This window comes from Malaclemys terrapin, chromosome 7 (genome assembly GCF_027887155.1).
Source record: "Malaclemys terrapin pileata isolate rMalTer1 chromosome 7, rMalTer1.hap1, whole genome shotgun sequence".
Lineage (NCBI taxonomy): Eukaryota > Metazoa > Chordata > Testudines > Emydidae > Malaclemys > Malaclemys terrapin.
The window spans coordinates 35,567,152-35,593,874 of NC_071511.1; the positions used below are offsets into that span (position 1 = coordinate 35,567,152).

At 41.7% G+C, this 26,723-nt stretch overlaps 1 protein-coding gene across 3 annotated transcripts in view; it reads right to left on the bottom strand.

The window, feature by feature from the left end:
• Positions 1 to 20,204: 20,204 nt before the first annotated feature.
• FBLN2 (fibulin 2) overlaps positions 20,205 to 26,723 on the bottom strand; it is a 187,810-nt gene continuing 181,291 nt past the window's right edge. For all 3 annotated transcript variants that reach the window (XM_054034201.1, XM_054034202.1, XM_054034200.1), the window contains 2 exons: positions 23,861 to 23,984; positions 20,205 to 22,216 (listed from right to left, as the gene is read on the bottom strand). In XM_054034201.1, coding sequence (XP_053890176.1) covers positions 21,859 to 22,216; positions 23,861 to 23,984 — 482 coding nt within the window. In that variant the 3' untranslated portion in view covers positions 20,205 to 21,858. The remainder of the gene's footprint in view (positions 22,217 to 23,860; positions 23,985 to 26,723) is intronic.

Sequence of the window (26,723 nt, forward strand, 5' to 3'; positions counted from 1 at the left end):
GCTGCTCCCTGGGAATCCAGGAGCAGCCCAGGAGTTAACACACTGGAGCTGCACACCTGTGTTACAAATAGCAGCCACACTTGGCAGCAAAAAATTCCACCAACTCTTCCGGCTGCTCCCCGCAATGCAGCAGAATTATATCAGTCTATTTTAAGATGCAGCCAACTAGCCTTCATCCAACTCCCCCAGTTCATACAGACAATATTATTCCTTACTACTGCTCCAGCTATGTTTAGATATGAGGGACAGGTATGATTTCAGATTTATTTTGCCCACTTGTATGCCATATTTTGATGACTTGATGCCAAAATCCATGGATTAATCCAGCCAGAATGAGACTCCTTAACCATCATACAAAACTACAACAAAAACAGAGGCAGTCCTAACCGTGAGATTCATGAGTGAATCATTTCAGCCAAATCAAACATTGTTTATTTCCACTTTCAATCTGCAATGTGGACCCTATTCTACATAGGTTCTTCAACCATGGTCACCACCATGGTAGCTGAGTGCCTTCCAATAATACATTAAGCAACGTGACTACACACCCGTTAAGTGTTGTCTGGAAACCCAGGACCTGTGCTAACCCCCCACCCCAATAGCTTAAGCACATCCTTTCCCAGAACTTCAGGCTTGTAGGCACCCTGGGTTTACAGTTTAACTCCTCAGGGGCACTTAACATGTGAAGCAAACAAACAGATGCACAGACTGACTTTGCAAAGGTTTCTACACACAATTACTCTTTACTTAGATAGCATAGAAAATATACAGATTCCAACAAAAATAATAAAACTCTACATACATATCCCTGCCTCAGTTTCCTCCACAGCATGGGGAGTCTAACTTCACTTCCCAGTGCATGGAGCCTCATTTTCCATACATGGTTTTGTTGGTATCTGCCACTTATTTCTAACAGTGAAAACAAACATGATTTGATTGTCACAAGACAATGGAGGGTAATACCCAGAGGGGCACTCCTTCCCTTGATTGACACTAATTAAAGATAGATAACGAGCAATTCAGTTGATTGTTTTAGAATCTTCAAAATGTTATACAATTAAAGCTGATTTTAAATTGTTCATTGTGCCTGCTAGTAGCACATTATCTGACAGCGTGGCTGGGACAAATGCAACTAGTTAAAGTTAAATCATTTTCTTTTACCAGTTGCAGTTTTTAAAATGAGTCTTCAACTTGTGCAATTGGCATTAAAAATATATGACTACCTTTATTTACTTCCCTTCTGGCATGCTTTCATTTGTCCTGCTACCATTATCCTATCTAGCAAACTGAAGAGAATGTTCCATTTAATCATCACACAGGGCTATTTTAGTTCTTTTGCCACCTTGCTCACAAACTGCGCCCTGCCTATGCCCAGATCTACAGCGCTCAAAGCATCCCAGTTCTTTTCAGTCTTTTGCTGTTTTATATGCTTTTCTTCTTTTTTAAATAGTAATATATTGCACCAGCTTCATTTCTGGTATGCTTTCAATGACTTCAGCAGAGCTATACCAGAAATGAATTTGGCTCAGTGTTTAACATTTATAGCCCTTTTCGTCCCAAAATATCTAAAGCGGCACAAACTTTATATATGTAAGAATCATGTTACCAGTCTCTGAAATGTGCTACCACTTGGGCTGGAATGCACAGCTGTTGAATAGTACACTGCCATACCAACAAGAACATGGCATCCAACTGAAACTGCAGAGGGGAGGTTAGCGAGGAAGAATATAATTACATGGACTGGAATTTGGTCGGGTCACCTGCGTTAACATCCTGGCTGTTATGAAAAGCAGCATGGGAATCTTTAATCATTAAGACTTCACTTTTATGTCTCAAGGTATAAATATTGTTTTCTGTTTTCCCCATTAGGTGTTCATTGATAGATGAAACAAACCTATAGCTGCACAATGGGAGCGTTTCCTGAGTAAGCACACAGAAGGCCTCTCTTCTCCACTCACTTTAGTGATTCCAATACAATCTGGCATGAGAGTGAAACAACCATAGCACTCAGAGCCCTTTAGTATACTGTATGTATCTTGAGATTATTAAAATGACATTCAAGTAAATGGAAATGCTTTTATTTCCAGGAGATTCCAAAAACCAGGCTTAATTTGAGTTAAAAAATCATCTTTCATCAAGTATCAAAACTAAAATGCAAGAGCTGAGGAAGATGCCAGCATTGAAAGACGTGTTTATGAAATGAAATCAAATGACAGGGAAAACATTCCAGCTGCTCCTAAGCCAGCAAACACCTACGGTCACAATGCTTGGAGTCTCTGTACTATTGGACTAGTCATACCAGCCAGACCTTTCGATGGAAAACTTAAAACCTCCAAGTGATTGTGGCAACCTTTGGATCTTTGCCACTCAACATGGAGTATTCTTGGCAAGCATGATAAGGGCACCTGTCCCAAATAAGGAGAAATCCAGAAACTGGGTTGTCTCTGCATTTTGCAAGCCAGGCAGTTCTGCCAAAACTCACGGAGCAGACAACTGAGGGGAAAATCTCCCAAAACATAATCAACAGCCTAGAGTTAACTTATGAATATTTCTTTCTGGCCACTATCAGCAAGTATCATTATAAAGCAACAAGCATAACACATCTGATGAAAGATTTAAAATCTTGTATGATATGTAAGACTAAAACTTGGCATATGCACAAACATTTGAAACACAAACAGTGCTATTAGGAGAATCCACATCTTATATTTGTCATATTTTATACCAAACAAAATAACTATTACAATTTTTCTTCCTTACATTCTCAGCGCCAGACAGGTGTTTATGCTACAATAATTAATAAATTAAGATGACCAGACATGGTAGTTTGTTTCTCAAAGCTACAGGATACAACATGACTATTTATTTATTTTTAAATAAGTATATTCTTAAATACAGGGACTTCTTATAAACAATTAGGGTGTGATGTTCATCTGGTGTAAGTTTGCATAACTCCATGACTTCAGTGGAGCTAGAGTAGTTTATACTAGCTTAGGATCAGACCTTTAGGATCCAGAATTGCTATCTATGAATTTACCGTGGGAGTGAATACATCAGCCATCCAATTATTTTGGTGTTAAAATTAAAAACTTAAGAGGGTTCTTACCATGGGTTCTATTCCAAACATATGGATGTCATAATTTACCCCATCTCACTATTCGATTAAAGATCCAAGAAAAATAAATGACCCCTAGAAAAAAAAGACATAGACCCCTTACCTGATTCCACCTTCTGTGGCAATCAGCATATGACATGATTTGGTTTTGTGAGGATATTTGAACTATTTCTTTAAAACTATAACAGGAAACCAGGCAGGAGGGAAGCAGAAACTCTAATCTGAGGATGCGGGAGAGACAGGGGCAGAGAAAAGAGAGTGTAACGTTATAGAGATAATACTAGGCAATAATTGTAGGCAGCAATACGTTCCATGAATGTAGCATTCAGGTCAGTAACAAAAACAAAAATCCAATCAGCAGGCAGGATTAGGACAATATTTATTGCAGTTGAAAATTGATCTTGAATTTCTTGTTCCAAGACTTCTAGTGTCAGCACAGAACATCTCTCTGCCACCTGCTCCTTTAGCTTTTTGTGACTAGGTTAGGAAACAAATACTTCCTTTACATACAGTCAAACCTAAAATGCCCCATCCATAGCACCAAGCTGCCAGTTCTGATCACCAGTAAATAAATAAATAAATATTAATTAAAAAAAAAAAAAATCTATGTTTCTCAAGCCAGGCTCAGAATTTATCAAAATGGTTCTCTCAAACACTGCATGGTAATCGAGGGAGACGGACGTTACTGTTGTGGTTATTACCATTACCCAGTGGGTTCCCTTTGTTGGCCTATAGCAAATACAGTGTATAAAGATCCAAGTAGAAAATCAAGTAGCCTCCCCTCTAAAAATCAAAGTAAAGAACATTTTGGTTAAAAAAAAAGAAAAACCTCTACATTTTGGTTATTTCCTCTTAAACACTCCGAGTAAGAATCAGAACATTTTGCCTTACCCCAAATATAAACAAACAAATAAATAATTAAAAAAAAAATCGATGGAATTGTGGAAAATGGAAATCGCTAATAAAAGGCAATTTATAAGGGCTCACATTCAGCAATGCACTCTCTAGAGCCCATCTATGCACTGAACAGCTGCATTCCCAAGTTGCACACTGTACAATTCAAAACCATGGCACAATTTTTTAAATGTTATTCATCTGATTCTCCACTGCCAACACAGTGGTGCTGCCAGCTGACTTGTGACCTGCCAGCTCTGATGCTGTGCCCAATGCATCAATGGAAGAACAGTTTGATGGACTCTCTGGTATATCTCCCAGCTGTCCCACCAGTGACATTCTGAGGGGACAAAGAAGGCGAAACACAAAGCCCCTTGATGATCTGAGGAAGAACTGGATGTTCTGGGATGAGCTGCAACAGATGAGGAAGGAATGAGAGCTGCAGATGACAAGAAGAAAGGAAAGACTGAGGTTGCAGAGGAAGGTGGAGAAGAGATGACTACAAGGGGAATTCACAAGAGGATGAGATCAGAAATAAAGGCTGTGGCTGGAGTCAGAGGACCTGAGGTGCCATAACAGTGGCTCTCAACCTTTCCAGTCTACTGGACTCCTGAAAGGAGTCTGATCTGTCCTGCATACCCCCAAGTTTCACCTCACTTAAAAACTATCTGCTTACAAAAATCAGACATAAAAACACAAAAGTGTCACAGCACACTATTACTGAAACATTGCTGACTTTCTGATTTTTACCCTATAGTTATAAAATCAATTGAATATAAACATTGTACTTACATTTCAGTGTATAGTATATAGAGCAGTACAAACAAGTCATTGTCTGTATGAATTTTTAGTGTGTATTGACTTAGCTAATCCTTTTTATGTAGCCTGTTGTAAAATTAGGTAGATATCTAGATGATTTGATGTACCCCCTGGAAGACCTCTGTGTACCCCCAGGGGTACACATACCCCTGGTTGGGAACCATTGGAGTAAGAGATAGATGAGACAAACTGGGCCCCATCTCAGTCTATCAAACCAGTAATTGACTAGTTTCATGCTACCATGGGAAAATGACACTAGGGACAAGCCAAACACCAGAGCCCAACATTGTCTTCCACCCGCCTCATTCAAGTACCTTCCAGTCTAGTGATGCCTAATCTATGTCTTGTACACCTTGGAGGCTGCTCTCCTCTTCACAGTCCTGTTTCCGCTTCCTAACCACTTTCTGCTAGGCCATCATCTAGTTCATGCTACTCCCGTTATTTAGAAATTACAGATCCCTGGTATACATCTCTCTACTTTCTATCTTCTGACCTCCAGCTGTACTGTTCATAACACAATATGTGCCATCATATTTACTGACCAACTACAAGGAGTATAGCTGAAATTCTGAGTATCCAAAAGAGCTACAACAATAAAAATAACTATACCATCATAAAATAAATGTCCATGGGCCTCTCTCATCTCCTCCAACTCCTCCCACAATGCACTGCAAGCAGCAGAGACCTGAGGAAAAAGCTTGTAATTAAAGATTGTGCATATGTACTGCAATACAAAGGAGAAGAATTAAGGTAGCCATGGCAACCTTTGTTCTGACATTTTCAAACTTTTGCATGCTTGACTTTGCAACCTTAATAATATCATTGTAAAATTTCTGAATGTAATACATATTGTGAAAGCGTGTGTATACACCCTCCCACCAATACTCCCCTTCTATTACAGTCTATTCATATTCGTATACAGTCCTAATCACTCTAGTATCTCAGTATCTTCCAGGAGTGCATTAGGACAGGGATTGGTAATCTTTTTCTTTCTGAGGCCCCCACAACGCGCTATAAAAACTTCACAGCCCACCTGTGCCACAACAAGTGTTTTTCTGCATATAAAAGCCAGGGCCAACATTAGGGGGTAGCAAGTAGGACAATTGCTCAGGGGCCCACATCATGGGGGCCCCACAAAGCTAAGTTGCTCAGGCTTTGGCTTCAGCCCCTGGGTGGCGGGGCTCAGGGCCCCTGGATTCAGCCCTGCATGGTGGTGCTTCAGCTTTCTGCCCTGGGTCCCAGCGAGGCTAAAGCCAGCTCTGGTTGGTGGTCCCCCTGACACCTTCTTGTGGCCCCACAGGAGGCTCCAGCCCCCTGGTTGAGAACTGCTGCATTTGGAGATGTGACTAGCATCTATCAGGTGTGATTCGTTCCTCTCCCTCCCCAGTGGGAAATGGAGTGGGAATTAAGGCTGGAGCCTCATTTGATGTAAATCAATGTAGATCCATTTACTTCAATGGGGCTATGCCTGTCTACACCAGCTGAGAATCTAGCTCACAGGGATATATGTTTGTTTATGGATTTTATGGGGGTCAAGAACATTGATGATTGTTCAGGAGCTCTTACTTTATCATGCTTGAAGGATACTAGTTAAAACCAGCATCTATTGTACTTGCCATAGCAAGACCATAAATTCACACAGCCTTGCTATCTTTTGTAATGTATGTATGTAATGCTTCTGCTGTTCAGATAATTTTCACAGCGAGATTTCCAGTCACATGATGAAAAACAAAGTAGCCAGTAAGATTTACATTCTAGCCACTAACCTAATACTAATAGGCAAATAACTATAAAACACCAGTTTGATACTACACTTCTTTTTTACACAAATTATGGGTTCAGTTTTGTCATTCATATCTTGAGTAGTACTTATTTATGTGAGTAATATAATAATTAGGATATTATCTAGCACTTTTCATCAGTAGAATTTGAAGCTCATAAAAAGGAGGTCAGTATCATTATCCCCACTTTACAAATATGGAAACTGAGGCACGAGGGGGTGGGGGAGAGAAGTGATTTTCCCAGTGTCAGTCAGCCAACAAGTGGCAGAAATAAGAGTAGAACCCAGGTATCAAGAGTCTCCATCCACTAGGCTACACTGTTTCATTAAAGCCCATGGGAGTACTCAGACAAGTGAGTGCTACTAAGTGTAAATAAAGGCATGCATGACCAGGCCTATGTGAAACATAGTTCATAGAATATCAGGATTGGAAGGGACCTCAGGAGGTCATCTAGGCCAACCCCCTGCTCAAAGCAGGACCAATCCCCAACTAAATCATCCCAGCCAGGGCTTTGTCAAGCCTGACCTTAAAAACCTCTATGGAAGGTGTCATAACTATAAAGGGAAGGGTAACAGCTGTCCTGTGTACAGTACTATAAAATCCCTCCTGGCCAGAGACTCCAAAATCTTTTTCCCTGTAAAGGGTTAAGAAGCTCAGGTAACTTGGCTGGCATCTGACCCAAAGGACCAATAAGGGGACAAGATACTTTCAAATCTTGGGGGGGGGGGGGGAAGGCTTTTGTTTGTGCTCTTTGTTTGGGTGTTCGTTTGCTCTTGGGACTGAGAGGGACCAGACATCAATCCAGGTTCTCCACATCTTTCTAAACAAGTCTCTCCTATTTCAAACTTGTAAGTAAATAGCCAGGCAAGGCGTCTTAGTTTTACTTTGTTTTTCTCAACTTGTAAATGTACCTTTTACTAGAGTGTTTATCTTTGTTTGCTGTACTTTGAACCTAAGACTAGAGGGGAATCCTCTGAGCTCTTTAAGTTTGATTACCCTGTAAAGTTATTTTCCATACTGATTTTACAGAGATGATTTTTACCTTTTTCTTTAATTAAAAGCCTTCTTTTTAAGAACTTGATTGATTTTTCCTTGTTTTTAGATCCAAGGGGGTTGGGTCTGTATTCACCAGAAGTTGGTGGGAGGAAGGAGGGGAATGGTTAATTTTTCCTTGTTTTAAGATCCAAGGGGTTTGGATCTGTATTCACCAAGGAATTGGTGAAGGTTTCTCAAGACTACCCAGGGAAGGGAATTAGTTTTTGAGAATGGTGGCAGCGGACCAGAACTAAGCTGGTAGTTAAGCTTAGAAGTTTTCATGCAGGCCCCTACATTTGTACCCTAAAGTTCAAAGTGGGGATACAGCCTTAACAGGAGGAGATTCCACCACCTCCCTAGGTAACCCATTCCAGTGGTTCACCACCCTCCTAGTGAAAAAGTTTTTCCTAATATCCAACTAAACCTCCCCTACTGCAACTTGAGACCCTTGCTCCTTGTTCTGTCATCTGCTACCACTGAAAACAGTCTAGATCCATCCTCTTTGGAACCCCCTTTCAGGTAGTTGAAAGCAGCTATCAAATCTCGTTCTTGTCTTCTGCAGACTAAATAATCCAGTTCCCTCAGCCTCTCCTCATAAATCGTGTGCTCCAGCCCCCTAATCATTTTTGTTGCCCTCCGCTGGACTCTTTCCAATTTTTCCACATCCTTCTTGTAGTGTGGAGCCCAAAACTGGACACAGTACTCCAGATGAGGCCTCACCAATGCTGAATAGAGGGGAATGATCACATCCCTCAATCTGCTGGCAATGCTCCTGCTTATACAGCCCAAAAATGCTGTTAGCCTTCTTGGCAACAAGGGCACACTGTTGACTCATATCCAGCTTCTCGTCCACTCTAACCCCTAGGTCCTTTTCTGCAGAACTGCTTCCTAGCCACTAGCAGTGCATGGGATTCTTCTGTCCTAAGTGCAGGACTTTACACTTGTCCTTGTTGAACCTCATCAGATTTCTTTTGGCCCAATCCTTTAATTTGTCTAGGTCCCTCTGTATCCTATCTCTCTCCTCCAGCATATCTACCACTCCTCTCAGTTTATTGTCATCTTTAAACTTGCTGAGGGTGCAATCCATGCCATCCTCCAGATCATTAATGAAGATATTGAACAAAACCGGCCCCAGGATCGACCCTTGGGGCACTCCGCTTGATACCAGCTGCCAACTAGATATGGAGCCATTGATCACTACCCATTGAGCCCGATGATCTAGCCAGCTTTCTATCCACCTTATAGTCCTTTCATCCAGCCCATACTGTTAAAGTTCTGATAATCTGCAGATTTAAAAAAAATACAATATGTAAATTTAAACATGAAAATACAGTTTAGAGACGTCACCCACTCTATTGGCAAAGACAGGAACAACTGGTTGGCTGCTACCCAGGTGGATAAAACTGGATTTAAAAATTAATTTAAATTTAATACATTTTTAGTTAAATTAAATACTGATTTTTAAAAAAAATAAACCTATTTAAAATCAAATTTGAAATGATAACCTATGTTAAGGCCTAATCTTACAGTAATCTATTAAAAAATCACTTAAATTAAATACCCCCCAAAAAATATTAAACAGTTCACATTTGCTGCCAAGTTTTAAAGAAGGTCAAACCACTGAACTGGTGGAAGTCACTGTCTAAACACCAGGAATCAGCATTTGTTGAAGGACTAAACCAGCTTTTGACAGCAGTGGCATCGTCTGCAATTGCAGAGAGAATATTTTCTTCATTTCAGTTAATTCAACAAGTTCATTTCCATGAATAGTCCATTCAAAGTTTAGAAACCAATTGGGAATTGGAAAGCTCATTTTCCTCTACAAATCTATGAATAAAAACTAGGTGAGAGAGGATGAGATCTACTAGTTCTAAAATCTTGCAAAGTGCAACTTTTCAATAGTGAGGGTAAATAACCATTGGAACAACTTAGCAAGGGCTGTCGTGTGCTTTCCATCATTGGAAATTTTTAAATCAAGGTAGGATGTTATTCTAAAATGAATTAATTCAGGGAGGTCCTATGGCTTGTGTTTTGCAGGATGTCAGTCTAGAGGATCACGGTGGTCCCTCTCACTTTATAATCTATGAATTTATAACATATTTTGTAATAATTTCCCCTAATGGTTACACAAATGGATAAGGTTTTCCCATTATTCCAGTGTGATATCTGTTTTTAGATCCTTTTCCCATAAAGGTAGTCTTAACCATCAGTAAGAATTCATTACACCATGTGGAGGTCAAGCCCTCTGAGGTGGCCTTTCCTGGAATTAGTGTTTTTATCCTCATGAACAGTCTCCTGGAACTTGGGTTTCCTACATGAGAAATGAAATAATGCTATAAGCTCGAGATGGTATATTAAATAGCCCCCAAGAGTTCCTTAATGGTATTAATTTCCATAATTATATAATTATGGAATAGCTGCTTATGGATGTGTACCCCTTTTTCCTCCCATACGTTAGTATGTCAGATTAGATAGCCCCATCTGAAATTCTGGCTTGTTTCTGATGAGTAGAAGTGGGGAAGGGAAGGAGCTCCCTCTTACCTGTATCAAAAGCCTTATCCAAAGTGTAATTATGAAGTCTGGAGTATTTCCCTTTTGTGTTGGTCTAAATCTTTGAGGTAAAAAAGCACTTTTTTTTTTTGACTGCACCAGTTCCTTTAGGCCCTGCCTTCCCCAAAACAGGACTGCCTTCCATCCACCATAATCACCACACTGGCCCCTTTGCATCACTCCTGTGGTATAAAGGAGTCTGTAAAAGTGACGCTGAGAAGTTCTGCAGGATGGCTATCACAGAGATGGCATACCTCATTTTATGCCACCTTCCCCTGGCTCCACCATCACAGCTGGTGTGCTGGGGATGCAGCCACAACATACTATGTTTCAGGAGCCCACAGCCAGCACAAAAGCCCCATGGAGACTATGACAAGCCAGCACAGTTTAGAGCTACCTTAAGACCACCTGGAATCCTTAGCTGGCACAAAGCTGACATGGCCAGCTCCATATTAGCTTCCTTGTCCCCAAGGGTAGGTGCGTGTGAGGTGCAGAGTGGAATACACCATGTGAAAGCCCTCCTTACCTGCCTAATTGCTTCTGTGAAGCCACTACAAGCCAGTGGAAGTCAGAGCAGCCATTAGGCTGCTCTATTTGTTTGGGGAGGCAAGACACTTTGCCTCCCACCCTGCCCCAGTATAGGAGTAGGATTTTATAAAAACCCATAAAATTTATAACCCATAAGAATTAATGTATGATTTGATTTCATCCTGTCACCCACCCTTTTTGAATAGCAGAAAGGAATGACAGACCAGAACAATCCTTATGACTGATCATGGTCACCCTTTTGTTTTAGGATAAGTTATAATGTCTGCTATGGTTTCCTATATGTATTACAAAGTAGGCACTCTAGTTAAATATACATTTCTTTGTTTTAAGGTTTAGTAAGTAAAAGACAGGATTCTCTACTGTGTCTATGTTAAGTAGATTAGAGGAACATTGAAGGCCTGGGTCTCAATGTAAATCAGCTTGGTTATTGATTGTAAAACTTAGCAAGGTTTAATTTGCTCATATAAATACTACTGTTTGTATTCTCAATCTGTTTGTGTGAATGAGGAATGTATGCATCAGGAAAAGATAAGGTGTGAAAGCCATTGTTATAGCCAGAGTCAAGGAAGAAGGAATGAAGAGACTTAAAGGACATCAAAGAATCATCAACACGCATCCATAATGAAGGGCAGATTGATGACCCTGAGGTGAAGGCTGGCACCCCTACAGACAATTGATTAAATCGGAATAAAGGACAGGATGACCCTCTTGGAGGTGTATTGGAATGTTTACATCAGAAACTGACACAGCAAAATCCATAGAGACTTCCATAGAGAAAAAAAGACTATAAGATCAGGGTGCTTTGCCATGGGACTTTGGGTTCATCTTGCCACACTCCAGGAGCATCGGATCGTGACCGATAGAGCCTCGCTCCCCTCTGCAACCAATCTGGCTGGCCACTAGATTGATCCAGACTCTGGACTGGTAACTATAAACATCACTGCAGGAGTGTGTGTATGTGTGTGTGTGTAAAGCATATGCTAACTGTGGTATTCTCAATAAATGTTGTGTGTATTTACCTTCCTCTATAAAGATCCCGTGTGCTTTGTATGAGCATAACACCAGGGTCAGGGGAAACAAAAAGGTGGCTTAACGTCAACTGTCTCCCCACCCCTACCACTCAGATGCACCTCTGGAATAACTGAGATACATGGCCTAGAAGAATAAAAGATAACAATGGGGCTGATGCACTTTGAAGGATCGTTATGCAAAAGACGTGAGGATTTGAGGAGAAAATTGGGTTAATGTGTCACTGTGTTATGCCACTGAAACTGAAGTGACTGAATCAGGCCCTTCAATGTTTGCTTTAAATTGAATGGCTCTATGATGGGACATGTACTGAAAGTGAGAGAAGAGGGGCTTCTACTCAGGCTCCAGATCCATTTATATACACTGTGCCCAATTCACCACTGCTGGGGCCTCCTCTCACTCACAGTTTGGGTTGTGAAGGTACCACCAAAGGAGAAAACAGTGAGGAATATCCCAGCTCCTTTTCCTAGGATCAGGGAGAAAGACAGAGGTTCTGCAGTGGACACATAACATTGCTATTCTCCTGGACATCACAACACGGATACAGTAGCCAGGGCATTCTCTTACCTTACAGGGGCACTCTGTTCGAGAAAGAATCACCTCCAATGGCCAGGGTACATTCTGGTTCCAGAAGAATCTGGCAGAACCCACTTGCTGTTAGGAGTTTCCATTTTTAATCACATGGTTGAGCCTGGGGAGGCCCTAAAGCAGCCCCTTAGGTTATGTCTAAACAACAATGTAAGCCTAGGGTTAATAGGACGTGAGTCAGTTGAGCCATGTCAGGGAACCATGGGGTTGAGCATCTACATTGCATTTGAACCCTAAAGTTAAGAATTTTCTGACCCAGGCTCAAACCGAGGGTTCTGGCATTCACACTGCAGTGCACAGACCTGAGACTAATTAAGGGTATCCTAAAATGCCTAGCGCCCACCTCCCAGTGTTGACACTCTAACCCGCGGAACATGGTGCACTGTGGGAAAACTCTACTGCCCACTCAGTTTCCTAACTGTGGTGGTGTTATTAATGGGTCTCAGGTGTCCATAAGGGGCCCATGAGTACATAAATTGCCTAATTAGCTGCTTTGGTGGCTGTCTCAGTAGAATGGCTACAGTTAGAGAAGGCTGTATACTGAACTGCCATCTAATCTGAGAATGGGGCTCTCCAGCTCTCAGCTGAGTCACAGTGGTAGGAAAATGCCTATGGGCACCTGTTCTGAGGATAATTAGGACAATTAGGACATCAGTCTCCAGGGCTGTCAAACTATTAAAATAAAACTTTGCAATTCTTCATTTTCAAAATTGGATGGTCCATGAAGATGTTTTTGTTTGGTTGTTTTTTTATTTATTTTTGTGCATTTGTTTTGCAGTTTGACATAGAATGACAAAACACACACACACACACACTGCAGAGCAGTGCAGTGCATCCCCAGGGCTTGGGGTGCAGTGTACTCCAGCACGCCCAGGGAATCCCTTATCCCTGCCCTCTCCGCACCCTGGGAGGCAGGGCTAAGGGGTCCTGGGAGGCTGCGGGGAAGTTTTGGGGCTGGCTCCCACGCACCACCCTCACAGTACATGCAGCCCCAGGGAGGTTGGGAAAAAGGGACAGAGAGCAGAGCAGGGCCTAAGTGTTGCCCTGAAGGGATGGGGAGCAGCAGAGCCCCTGGCTCAGCATGGCTGGTGGAAGGGATGATCCCCAACACCCTGGCAGTCAGGAACCACCTCCCACCTTTCAGCTTTGCTCCAGGCAAGCTCTGCGCAGCAGTGGAAGAGGAGCCAGAGCAGGAAGCAAGAGCATGCTCAGCAATGCAGTAATGACACTTCGTGCTGCTGCATTGGCTGCCTGCAGTGCTGCTCCTCTGCTATTGGGAATTCTAGGATACATCTGGAGTACGTCTGGGATCCGAGTCAAGCTGGGGCTGTGTGCACACAGCGAAGCAATAGGGCTCAGATCCTAGGTCCCAGCTGAACACGTGCTTGGACTCTCCAGCCCTGCAGGGTCCTAGGACCCTGGGTCCAAGCTCTAGGTTACAACAATTGGTTTGTGGATGCAAGGAGCGTTTGACTTGAGCCCAGTCTCAAGCCTGGACTTATATTGCTATGTAGACATCCCCGACATGGCCTAAACTCAGCACTGCAGCCTCCCATTGCAATAAATGGCAAACTGCAAAACTCATTCAGGAAGCACTAACACACCTGCTTAAGTATGCTTGAGAGTCACCCACCCCTGAGGTGCACAAAACTGGGACATCTAGGCTCACCCTAATCCCATAAAACTGGACAGCTGGCAGTGTTTGCTGAGCACACTTGCAGATTTTCCAGGGAAGCTAACACAAAAAAGGGGGACAAGACTGGGAAAACCTGGACAGGTGACAACTCTAGCTGGCCTCTTGACAGGAGATATGATTACTCCATGCACAAAGATAAGCACAGGTATGTTTGCAAGATCGGCCACTTAAAAGCCATTGGGCCTGGAGCACGGACAAGAGGAGGGGAATGATAGGCTGAAGCACAAGGAAAGCAGAACCAGGGCCTGGAAAACTGGAGCCCAGGCACTTGGCAGTTGAGTTCAGGTTATGACTCCAAAATGGCTGCAGCACCTGTACATAAGCTAAAACGACAAAGGTTTGCTTTTGCTGCTTCACTACTCCCCCTTGCATTTAAAGCTATCAGTGCTACTGTATGCATTGGTAAGTTTGTAATCACAGGGGAATGTTACATCAGAAGTGGTAAAGCTATCAATGTAATACATCACTTATATTATGGCATTAGTCATGAAGGACGATCCAAAACAAACAAACAAATCCATGGGTTTGATATCAGCTTTTGTCCTGCGGCACTGGGACAGTATAAAGCAGGGAGCATTGTTTTAAGTCAAAGCAATTTAAATCACAGATTTTTAATGATGATTTAAATCAGCAATTTAATTTTAGTTGTGGTTTGCATTTGTTCTTTTTAGTTATTTTCCTAAAAAAAGACTGAGTCTCATTGGTTGGTAACCATTAAAACATGTTGATTTGCAACTAAATATATTCCTTACACTACATTCAGAGATTCTTTCTGCTAATAAGAAGGATAAACTATATATATATATATATATATATATATATATATATATATATGCATTTATATAAGGAATTGTATAGATTAATTTACATTTATTCAGATTCTTAATTTTAATCTATTACTATTTTAGAAAATGGTGAATTATACATTTCATATTTACCAATTAATTTTTTAACTTATGATTTGTATCAAGCTCTATTTGGATGAAAATTCAAATGTAATTGACAATGCACAAAAATAACATTTTTAAAATTTAGTAAATACTTTCAATGTGATAGAAACAAGGAAAAATGGATCAAGCAGTTTAGCAAAACATGTTTTGCATTTAAAACTAATTTATTAAACAACGGAAGTATTAGTTGTACTTAGTGAATTGAATTGCTTGTTTCTGGTCGCTATGTCTTTCAAGATTTTAGAACTAGTAGATCTCATCCTCTCATGCCACCTTTTCACTCATACATTCACAGAGGAAAACAATATTTCATGCTTTTAAAACTCCCAGCTGGTTTCTTAACTTTGAACGAATTATTCATTGAACTCAACTAATTGAAGAAACTGAAATGAAGAAAATATTCTCTCTGCACCTGCAGAAAAGCCTATTGCTGTCAAAAGCTGGTTTGCACTTCAACAAACTCTTGTTCCTGTTGCTTAGCTTGTAATTTCTACCGGTTCAGTGGTTTGACTTGCTTTAAAACTTGGCACTGAACATATACTGCTTACTATTTTTTGCATTTAATGTAAATGATTTTAATATAAGTTTAGGCTGTAATATAGGTTTTCAATTTCAATTTTAAATGTTTTTTTAAATACTGTAAAACTATTTAAATAAAAAAACATTGAGCTTTTCCCACCGTGGTATAGATACAGGGCAAAAAACAAACAAAACCCCTAGGGGAGAGGAGTTTTGTGTGATGGTTGTCATTGTGGTATAACCCTGGGGCTTGAGTCTGAGAAATCTAGAGTTAAAAGAAGGGGAACATTTTGTTACAGTTAAGTCAATAGCAAAACCTTCATTGACTTCAATGGGGCCAGGATTTCACCCTGAATCTCTATAACTTAAGCTAAAGACAGAATTTAGCTGGGGACTGGAACTCACTTCCTCTAAGGACCAGGGACAAGTAGGGATGCAATAAGTTAGGTTTGCAAGAGGAAGGAGGGAAAGCTTATTTCTATCTAATACATTGAACCATTTCATCCCCTAGTTAATCCTAGTAAATCTATTACAATTTGTAACGTTGGATGGTTGAGAGGTTGGGTTATTTGTCATGTAAATTCCAGTCATACAAAAGACCGAAGAGTTGCCTTCTATCTAACATACTTGAGTTTCCAGAAAACATTAAGATTTTCATTTACAAGTCAGTGTTCTATACACATTCCTGCCAGTTCCAGACCTTTATTTTCCTCATTCTTGGGGCTTATTTTCTCTCTCAACTACATATTAGATAAATATAATACAGCTAGTAACTGATGGTCCAATTTCATATATGTAGGGATGTAGGAGCTGGATTTTATAATGTACTATGAGAATTAATGTATGATTTGATTTCATCTTGTCAGCCACCCTTTTTGAATAGCAGAAAGGAATGACAGACCAGAACAATCCTTATGACTAATTACGGTCATCCTTTTGTTTTAGAATAAGTTATAAAGCTACTATGGTTTCCTATATGTATTACAAATTAGGAAGTAAGAGACAGGATTATCTATTGTATCTATGTTAAGAAGATTAGAGGAATGTTGAGAGCCTGAAGCCCCAATGTGAATTGTTTTAGTTATAAGATTTAGCAAGGCTTGATTTACAATGTATTCTGCTGAATATACAATACTGCTGTCTGTATACCTTTGAAGGTTTCTGTAAGAGATTGTTTGTGTGAATGAGGAATGCATGCATCAGGAAAAGATAAGGTATGAAAACCACCACAAATGTCCAGATGGTCAAGAAGAAGTGAGAGACTTGTAAAGACCAGGAGACAATCAGAAACATCCATTGTATCCAATGTTAAACATATTAGCAGCATTGACGACCTCAGAGGTGAGGCAGGCACCCCCGAAGGTGAGACAACAAATAGGATATAACGATGGGAAGCCTGACAATAACCATCAAATGATAACACCACTTCAGGACTAATGATTACAGGATGACATTGCAAAATGCATGGACTCAAATGAGAATTTACAACTATAAAGCTGGGGTGTTTTGCCACGGAACTCTGGGTTCAGTCCTGCAAAGCCTCGGCGCATCGGATCGCGACCGACAGAACCCAGCTCCACACTCGTGCTCAATCTAACTGGCCATTAGATTGACTCAAGCTACAACAGACTGGTAACGATGAACATCACTGGCAGGAGAGAGAGAGAGAGAGAGAGAGAGTGTGTCTAAAAAGCATATGCTAACTGTGGTATTCTCAATAAATGCTGTGTATTTACCTTCCTCTATAAAGATCCCGTATGCTTTGTATGAGCATAACAGGGAGAGGTGTTTTGGACTGATTTTTAAATTAACAACATGTAGTATATGACTTGCAAGATTGTATAGGGTATAGCAGTGATTCTCAACCAGGAGTCCAGGGGCCCCTGGGGATGGGCCCATGAGCATGTTTCAGGGGGTCCACCAAGTATGGCCAGCGTTAGACTCACTGGGGCCAGCGCAGAAAGCCAAAGCCCCACCGTGTAGGACTGCAGCCCACCACCCAGGGCTGAAGCCAAAGCCTGAGCAGCTTAGCTTTGCGGTGCACCCTGTGGCCCTGCGCAATTGCCCTGCTTGCTACCCCTTAACGCTGGCCCTGGATTTTATATGCAGAAAAACAGTTGTGGCTAGGGTTGCCAACTTTCTACTGGCACAAAACCGAACACGCTAGCCACAGCCGTTCCCCAAGACCCCACTCCTTGTCCTGCCCCTTCCCCAAGGCCCCGTCCCCTGCTCACTACATTCCCCCTCCCTCGGTGGCTTGCTCTCCCCCACCCTCACTCACTTTCACTGCTCTGGGGCAGGGGTTTGGGGTGGCTCTAAATGGGGGTGCGGCCTATGGGATGGTGCCAAAAATGAGGGGTTCAGGGTGCAGGAGGGGGCTCTGGGCAGGGGCCGAGGGATTTGGCATGTGGGAGGGGGCTGAAGGTTGAGGCAGGGAATTGGGGTGTGGGATGAATGAGGGCTCTGGGCTGGGGATGCTGGCTCTGGGGATGAGGGGTTTGGGGTGCAGGAGGGGGCTCCGGGCCGGGGGATTTGGAGTGTGGGAGGGGGCTGCAGGTTGAGGCAGGGAGTTGGGGTGCAGGAGGGGTCAGGGCACTGGGGTGGGGCTGGGGATGAGGGGTTCAGGGTATGGGAGGGAGCTCTGGGTTGGGGTTGAGGTGCAGGGGGGTGACAGCTCTAGGCTGGGAGTGTGGGCTCCGAGGTGCAGGAGGGGGCTGCAGGTTTAGGGAGGCAGTTCCCGGCCAATGCAAATGTGGAGCCAGTGCTCAGGGCAGGGGCAGTGTGCACCGCAGAGCCTCCTGCCACAAGACAGGTAGGGACTAGCCTGACTTGGCTCCACAGCACTGCCAACCGGACTTTTAACGGCCTGGTTGGCGGTTCTGATCGGAGCCGCCAGGGTCCCTTTTTGACTGGGTGTTCCTCCCAAAAACCGGACACCTGGTCACCCTAGTTGTGGCATAGTGGGGCCATGGTGTTTTTATAGCATGTTGGAAGAGTCTCAGAAAGAAAAAGGTTACCTGGGGTACAGGATGTTCAGAGACATGTCACATGCAGCCCCTCTCCTTTCTATAGAGGCCTAAGGATATTAGTTAGCTGAGTGGTTTAAATATTTACTTACACACTTGTCCAAAGTCCACTAAGCCAGTTTGATCATTAGGATTGCAACTGCTGTCATCTTTGCCTAATTTAATCAATTTAAATAAAGTTTTGTTATGAATTTTCAATATTCCATAGCCAGGAAAAATGAACACACCTCAGTTACCTGCACTCATTAAAAACAATTAAAATAAAAAGCTCAATATTTCAGTAGTGGCTTGATTTGTTCAGAAATAGCTGACACAAGAAGGAAAGTATAGACATCTTGTTTTAAGACCACAAAACTTATTAAGGCCTAGCCCACCCAATGGTTGATTAAGGCACAGTTGCAAGCACTATGGCCCAGCTCCTCAAAGGTATTTAAGCACCTAACTTCCATTGAAATCAATGGGATTTAAGTGCTGAAATACCTTTGAGGAACTGGCCCTATGGGCCTGAATCCCATTTACCCTAAGGCCCCTTTACACTTAGCATAAATGAGAATCAGACCCTATGTCAACTATGTCAACATACAAGAGAATAAGGCCCCAATCCAAAACCCATGAAGCTCAATGGGAATATATCCGTTGACCTCAATGTGCATTAGGACAAACCCTAAGGTCCTGAGCCTACAACTGAAAATGAAATGAATGGGGCTGTGTGTAGGTACAGACATCCATTTGTGTGGAGTCAATTACAGCATTGGGGACTGAGTGAGAAAGGAGCAAGTGACTCACAATGTGTGTAGTATTAACCCTAACGACACTGTGCCTATTGCTGAGAACTAACAGGGACCATATTCCTCCTCCCCGCCCCACTCCGCTCAAGTAGAGGTAAGTGGCTGTTTAGGTTGCTTTACAAAAATTAAAATGTGAAGTTATCCAGCAGAGGCCTTTCCTTTTCTCTGATAGGTAGAGTAGAATGGCCATTCTCTCTTATCTGGGTGCCCATAGGTTGCAGTGCTGATGAAGACAGTGTTAAACACTATAACATTTTTTTATATAATAGTATGGAAAGTCTTTTCCAGAACTTTGTTCATCAATTACCTGTCCTAAAAAATGAAAAGCCAGTGTTTCAAACTGCCAGAGGCTTAACATAATGATTGACTGTTGTTGCTTTTAGTCAGCAGAAGTAACAAATCGCTTGTCCATTAATTCTCTGACAGGACAGACTGCTGGAGCTTGAATGGCATTTACACTCAATCAAATACTAATGCTGATGGAGAACTTTGGGTTTCAGTGATTCTTGATGTGCCCTTCTGGGGCACAGAGAACTCTATCACCTCTTAATGTGCAAGCTGCATAATGAATCTAAAAGACTTTTGTACTCATTGCGGCATTGCCTCTTCATCTTGCCAATCCTAGCACTGCAGATATGCATTTACTTGAAATGATAAATTGCATAAACACATTGTTTCTGATTGGTACTTTACTGGTAAGTTCTTAAGACCATTAACTATAGAAAACAGAACTCATGTGGAGGAAAGATCACTTTTACAGAAAGGATTCTGACAGAACAACAGGAATAAGTTTGAAGTATGCAACCTATAGATATTCCAAGAATTTACAACTAAAGAATAAAAACTCATTTTCTACAGTCATTGATATATATAAAGTTAGGTACAAAAAAAGTTTATATTTTATTATCTGGAAAAAGTCCAAATTTAAAAAAATGACTTATTTGAAATGGTAGAATTGGCCATGGGATATAATTAATACAGTACATCTCCCCCTTCACCCATAGATAGCGTTTACATATTCTTAATCCACAGTACAAACAAGTTAATATTTTACAAAAAGATGATAATCAAATGATTAATTATTACTGTATAGAAAGACATAGGACTTGGTTTCTCTCGTTTTATATACAATGCACATGGTCAATATATGATCTACTGTAGGCTAGAATGGATTATTAAACTACAGTGTAGTAAATATTTATATATTGTAGTTATGATTTTCATTAAGAACATTTTGCAGAATAATTATAACTAGGTGAGAGAATGCTCAGATTACAGCACTGGAACTTTTTAAAAAGATCATCTACAAAAAAAATTCTGATATTCACCTCTAAATTCTAACAAATACTTAGATTACACTACACATACCACACCTTGCCCTCAGCTTTTGGACCTCATCCAGTCTCCTATGAAACAAGAGGAAATCCACTTTAAAACCGAGATTGTGCTGTGACATAATCATATAATGACAAATGACATAATACAAACTGCCAATTTATCTAGCGTTTTCCTCTGCATCATGAAGGTAGCATAACTGAGGTCATTTTCTTGGAAAATAAAAGTCACTCCCCTTTTGTTTGATTTATTTAAATTTGCAATCTATTAATCTAATTGCGCATCCAGGCTTTTGAATTAGGTGTGGTAACTGATTACATGTTTCCTCTTTGGCATTCCTTTTAAGAATTATAACACATCTAATCTATAAGCAGAGCTACCTGAATAGAATGGGTTTGTACAGAGATGAGTTCAAACAGTACAAGACAAATGCTACTAACTGTAGTGTGAGTTTTTAATTGGCAGTGCAAGCCATTAATCTAAGGCCTCAGTCCTGTAAATACTTGGACATGTACTTAAATTTAAGTATGTGAGTAGTCCCTTTAAAGTCAAGCCTATGATTACAGTTTATGTTTGTTTGTTGATGGGGCGGGTTTGTTTGTATATTTTCTGTATTTATCGTTATAGGCAATATACTATGAAAGTTGGGGAAAAATAAACCTTTTATATGAGGTGCACTAGCTGTCTGTCTGTACTTATATGGCCTTCATCACCATAGCATCTGGGTGCAGACACACCTTGGTGAAATTTTTGGCTAAGCAAAACTTTAGGTTTGTGCAATGTGTGCTAAAGAGAAATTGCTCAGTTATTTTTTTCCCTAATCAGTGGCACAAACCAAAGCCCCCAAGTGAACTGTTTTTCTTTCTAGTGCAGTATCTTATAGATGTAACTAAACCAAAGGAATTCACTGGAGCGACTGTAAAAGAAGGTTTCAGTACACAACAGATGTACTGCCTTTAAAATCTTTCCTTCACATACATACAGTCCAATTAACATCTAAAGAATTACACAAAAGACAAGTCAGTAAAAATTAAGTTAATTTACACAACCAATAAAATAGTTTGAAGCAATGATAGAAAGTTATTATAAAGGCTAGATACAGTAAATACCAGTTCCACCGTAATAAGCTTTGGTAGAATATTAAAAGAGCATAGCACCAATAAATTCCAATGTCAATACATGCCTCAGTAAGCATGAGCTGTGATGAATATGTAAATTTTGGCAAGAAAAGTTGTGTATGTTCCTTGACGCCATAATTTCATTTCAACATCTAACAAAAAGTCTTTAGGCTCCTTCACTTGTCGCTGAAGATAGACAATGCCCGTATAGGAGTTAAGCTTTCTAGTGCTGAAGTAGTTTTCTTCATTTCCTTTGTTGATGGTAAGGATTATGTTGTCTCCAGCATAGGCAGGTGACGGTCCAATACGGAAAATATGAGCTGGGACTACGATGTTGGTTTGGAAGTTGAGTTGATAGTAAGTAATTCGCACAGGGGTGTTTTGGCAATCCACATAATTAAAGCAATTGTTGCGTTCACACCTCCTGAGAGAGTAAAAACAAGAAATGGTTAGTATTACAGTAACCGTGAGCCAGAAGATGTACATTTCAGTCATTTGCAAAGTCACAAGAACCCTTTAGCATGTGTTAGAGGAGGGAGGGATAGCTCAGTGGTTTGAGCATTGGCCTGCTATACCCAGGGTCGTGAGTTCAATCCTTGAGGGGACCACTTAAGGATCTGGGGCAAAATCAATACTTGGTCCTGCTAATGAAGGCAGGGGGCTGGACTCAATGATCCCTTCCAGTTCTAGGAGATGGGATATCTCCATTAATTTATTTATTTTATTTTTATTTAGACAGATGAGCCCCAAACTTCAACTGTGTAATTAACAGCTGCTTGGTTCTGCTTTTACAGCCCCCATAAAACATTTGTAAATGATATAATTGTCAGAGTACAACAGCATACCAAAAACATCTTCCACATGGAGAGTCCTGTTTGAAAGCTCCACCATGAGCATACAGAGAAAGCTAGACAGAAGTCAAACTGTGTGTAGCCTAACGCTTGGAGGAGGAATCTGTGAATCATCAAAGTGCAAGACTGGGACTGTGTTTTATGAAATCCGAAACAGTCGCACTCAGAGAGGCAATTGTACTCTAACTCTTAACAAGTGCCTGTACTAGCCAAACTGCCCTATTCTAGCTTTTAAAGGAAGCAATAAAACTATGTTTAAGGCATAAGTGATAGGGATATTCATTTTGGAGAGGAGAAGAGCATCCTCTGTGATTTCTCCATAGCTCTTGTATTTCCTTCCCACCCATTCTCCAAGGCCACTCAACACAGCCATCCTCTTTGATTGTGAATGTTTGGACATGGCTGCTTTTTGGGAACAGAGGCACCACACTGCAGGCAGTGCAAAATAATACAGGGATTGCTGGGGAACTGCCCCACTAAGGTGAATGAGACAGTACAATCAGAACAAAACAGATGTTCCTTCGTTCCAGTTCTGTGTGTGATTCACTTGAATGGGATAGCTCTTCCATGTGATCGATCCTTCGGGGGCAGTTGCTCCAGTGCCTCGGATTGTACAGTGAACATGTGCAATAGAGCTGAAACTGCAATTCCCGTTCCGCAGTAAACTCCAAAATACCAATACACACACATATATATATATATAAAAATAGAAGGTTCTGACGTGGAACAAAACCCCAAATTTCCCAAGGACTGGAAATTCCAAACTTTTGCATAGAAGAAGTTGAAATGACATTTCACTTTGATGTTTTTGAAATGTTCCTGAGGCTCCTTGAGTTGCCCAGGGCCCTGGCAGCCCACCAGATGAAGTGCTGGGCAGTCTGGGGAGCCAGGGCTCTCATAACTTCCAGCCTACTGAGGAACTGGGAGCTCTGACTCCAAGCTGGGGACCCTGGAAGCCCTTTGCTAGGCTGCTCATGCCAGTTGTGTGGGAGAAAGCAGCATTTTCCAACAGAAAAAGGTCCCATTGGACAATCTCCAACCAGCCCTAATGTGAATATTAAAGCACAGAGCTCTAAAACAGCAGCAGGAGTTCACTGGACAGCCCAGAAGCCACAGCAGGGTAGCAAGGTGCACTTTACAAATATCATAAGACTAAAACAGTCTGAAAAAAATGAGCAGCCAAAGGGAGTTGGTTATGATAATCAGTGAGGACTTACATGTCAGATACTTTTCTGTAGTTCTGAGGGCACTCAAACAAGAGGCATCGGTAGCTGCCCTGGATGTTGTAGCAAGACTCTGCAGCTGAGCAATTGTGGGTTCCTATTGCACATTCATCAATATCTGGCAATGGAAAATGGGGAAAATATGCAGTAAATCTACAAAGTACTATGTGCAATCATGAGATATGAACCTGAACAGATGTGCACGTGCGTGATATACATAAAAGAGAGGCACGCCTGTGCTTTTGGATCTGAAGGACAAGGGCTCGCATCCTGACTCTGTGGCTGGGAGTTTGCCTACCAATAGTGACTGTTGCCTGCAGGCCTGGATTGTTACAAACACAATGTCAACATGCGGGACTTGAAATCCAGATCCAAATTTTGTAGGTCAGGCTCATCTCCAGTACATATATCCAGATACGTAGCTTTCAGGTCTTGGAATGGTGGAATAAAGTATGTTCATTTAGGCTATGTTAAAATTCCAGTGCATATTAAAACAGGTTGTGAAAAAAACTGGTTTACCTCCCTCTTAGTATTATCATTTATTATTAGTCAAAAGCTGACAGCATGCTTGGCACTGTACAAGAAACAGGGAAGACAAGGGTTCCTGATCTAAGGAGCTTGCAATCTTTCCCTTGTTATCATTTGACTGCCACGTCTCCTACTGAGGTGACTTGGCAGACTCCAACCATCCTGCCAAGATGCGCCTGTCACTGCTGAGCATTTTGCAAATATTTTCACATCTTTTGAGATGCTAAGTTCTGCTGCTCTTACTCCACAGCAAGTAAATCCGATGGAACCCAGGATTGTTTTAACTTTCAGTGGGGAATAAGCAGCAGAAGGAAATGAACTCTTGAAACCAAAGATCCTGCTATCATACCACTGCTCTTTGTAATCAAACAAAACGTTTAAAGGTCAAAACGGAAACATAATGATTTAGGCAGAACTACTTCTGAGTTGGTTGGTCATCTCTGTTGTTCACGAGGTATCAGCAGATCCATGTTATGAACATATAGTGAACCAGAATTATTTTAGTCTGCTTCCTCGCTGCCACTAGCAATAATCTCATAGGACATAACCAACCGGTATTTACAACAAGCAGTCCCTTCTCACTGATTTTTTACAGGGTTAGAAAGGTAGATGATGTCAGCTCCCTACATAGTTATTTTGAATATGGGAACTTCATGAACAACAGTTTAAAATAAGACGATTTGATCCTAAGTATTTAATCTAAAAAATGTCCTCTACTAATGACAAAAATTGCAGAAAGCAACACAGAATTCTAAGGAAAAGTAAAATCCAAAGATGCTTCAAGTCACTGGGTAGAAACATGACTACTTGAATAATAAAAATGCATAGTACTAAACAATGGTCCTAAAATGCTGAAAACCAGATGCAATCACAGGGATCCAACATGAGCAAAAATGATTGGCAGACATCTTGCAGTCACATTGTGTTTTCTCAAATGTCTAGACAACACAAGGGGTTTTAAAATGAAATAAATGTTAACAGACAAACCACGCGGACTGTGTAGTGCTCTGTGATTCTGCCAATCGTCATAGAGGAGACTGACTCTTAAAAGGAAAACCACAGCCATCCCCCCTAGAGATGAGACTTGATCTTGCAGGCAACACTGACTGGTTTAAAAGCCCAGCAAAAATATATACCATATGAAACAAAAGTGAATTAAAGTAAATTAGGTCCCTCATTAATTCTCAAAACTGGCCCCAGGTAAAAACGGAATTTTTTTCTATATTGTAGCCAATGTCATGAAAGGCTCACTTCACCAGTTTGGCTACAGCGTGAAATTTGCACAGCTTTTTAAAAACATTCTATATGTTGAGGAGCTGCCTACAACTCCTCTGTTTGAATTCACAGTGTAATGAAAATGCCAGCAAAGAAATGATGCAAAGGACAATACTTTAGTGGCTTTCAGTATAAAGACAGAGAAGATGAGGAACACTCAGGCCCAGATCATCAGCTGGTGTAAACTGACCAAACTTAATTGGATGCAGGCTGATTTTCCACCAATAGAGGACTTGGTCCTGAATTTAGACTGTTCTAAAAAGAAATGCATAATACCATTTTTTCAAAGAGGCCTCTATATATGAGCCTGCAAAATTCTGTGTGCACCCACTTGGCATTGCTCAGAAATCTATATTTGCTCATGCAATCATCATGTGTGCCTCTGTGCAAGAAAACTAGCATCCCGTCACACAGTTACTTCTGTTGCATGGTTAAGTTCCAGTTTACATGCACAAAATACATGGTTGCCTCTACACGTATATTTTTGCAAACATCAATGCAGATATGTGGTTGTACAGCTGCAAATAAAGAGAGTACTTTTTTTTGCAGAACCTTTAAAAATTTGCCTCGAAGGTATCACTATATAGTTCACTCAGTGGGAAATCCACACAATGCTGGGCTCCCTCTGTGCAGGTTTAAGATGACAAGCAATGCACTTGAAAAGAGGGTGAAAACTGCAAGTGTAACTCACTGGTTAGGGTTACCATACGTCCGGATTTTCCCGGACATGTCCGGCTTTTGGGGGCTCAAATCCCCGTCCGGGGGGAAATCCCCAAAAGCCGGGCATGTCCGGGAAAATCGGGAGGGCTCGGTGGTGCTCGGCCGGGCCGGCGGTGCGGGGCCAGGGGCATGGTGCCGGGCCGGGAACCAGGGTCACAGTGCCGGGCTGGGCGCGGGGCCGGAGGGAGAGCCGGGGGCGCGGGGCCGGGCCGGGAGCCAGTCAGCCGGGCCGGCGGGGAGCCGGTCAGCCGGGCCCGCGAGGAGCCGTGCCGGCGGGGAGCCGGTCAGCCGTGCTGGCGGGGAGCCGGTCAGCCGGGCCGGCGGGGAGCCGGGC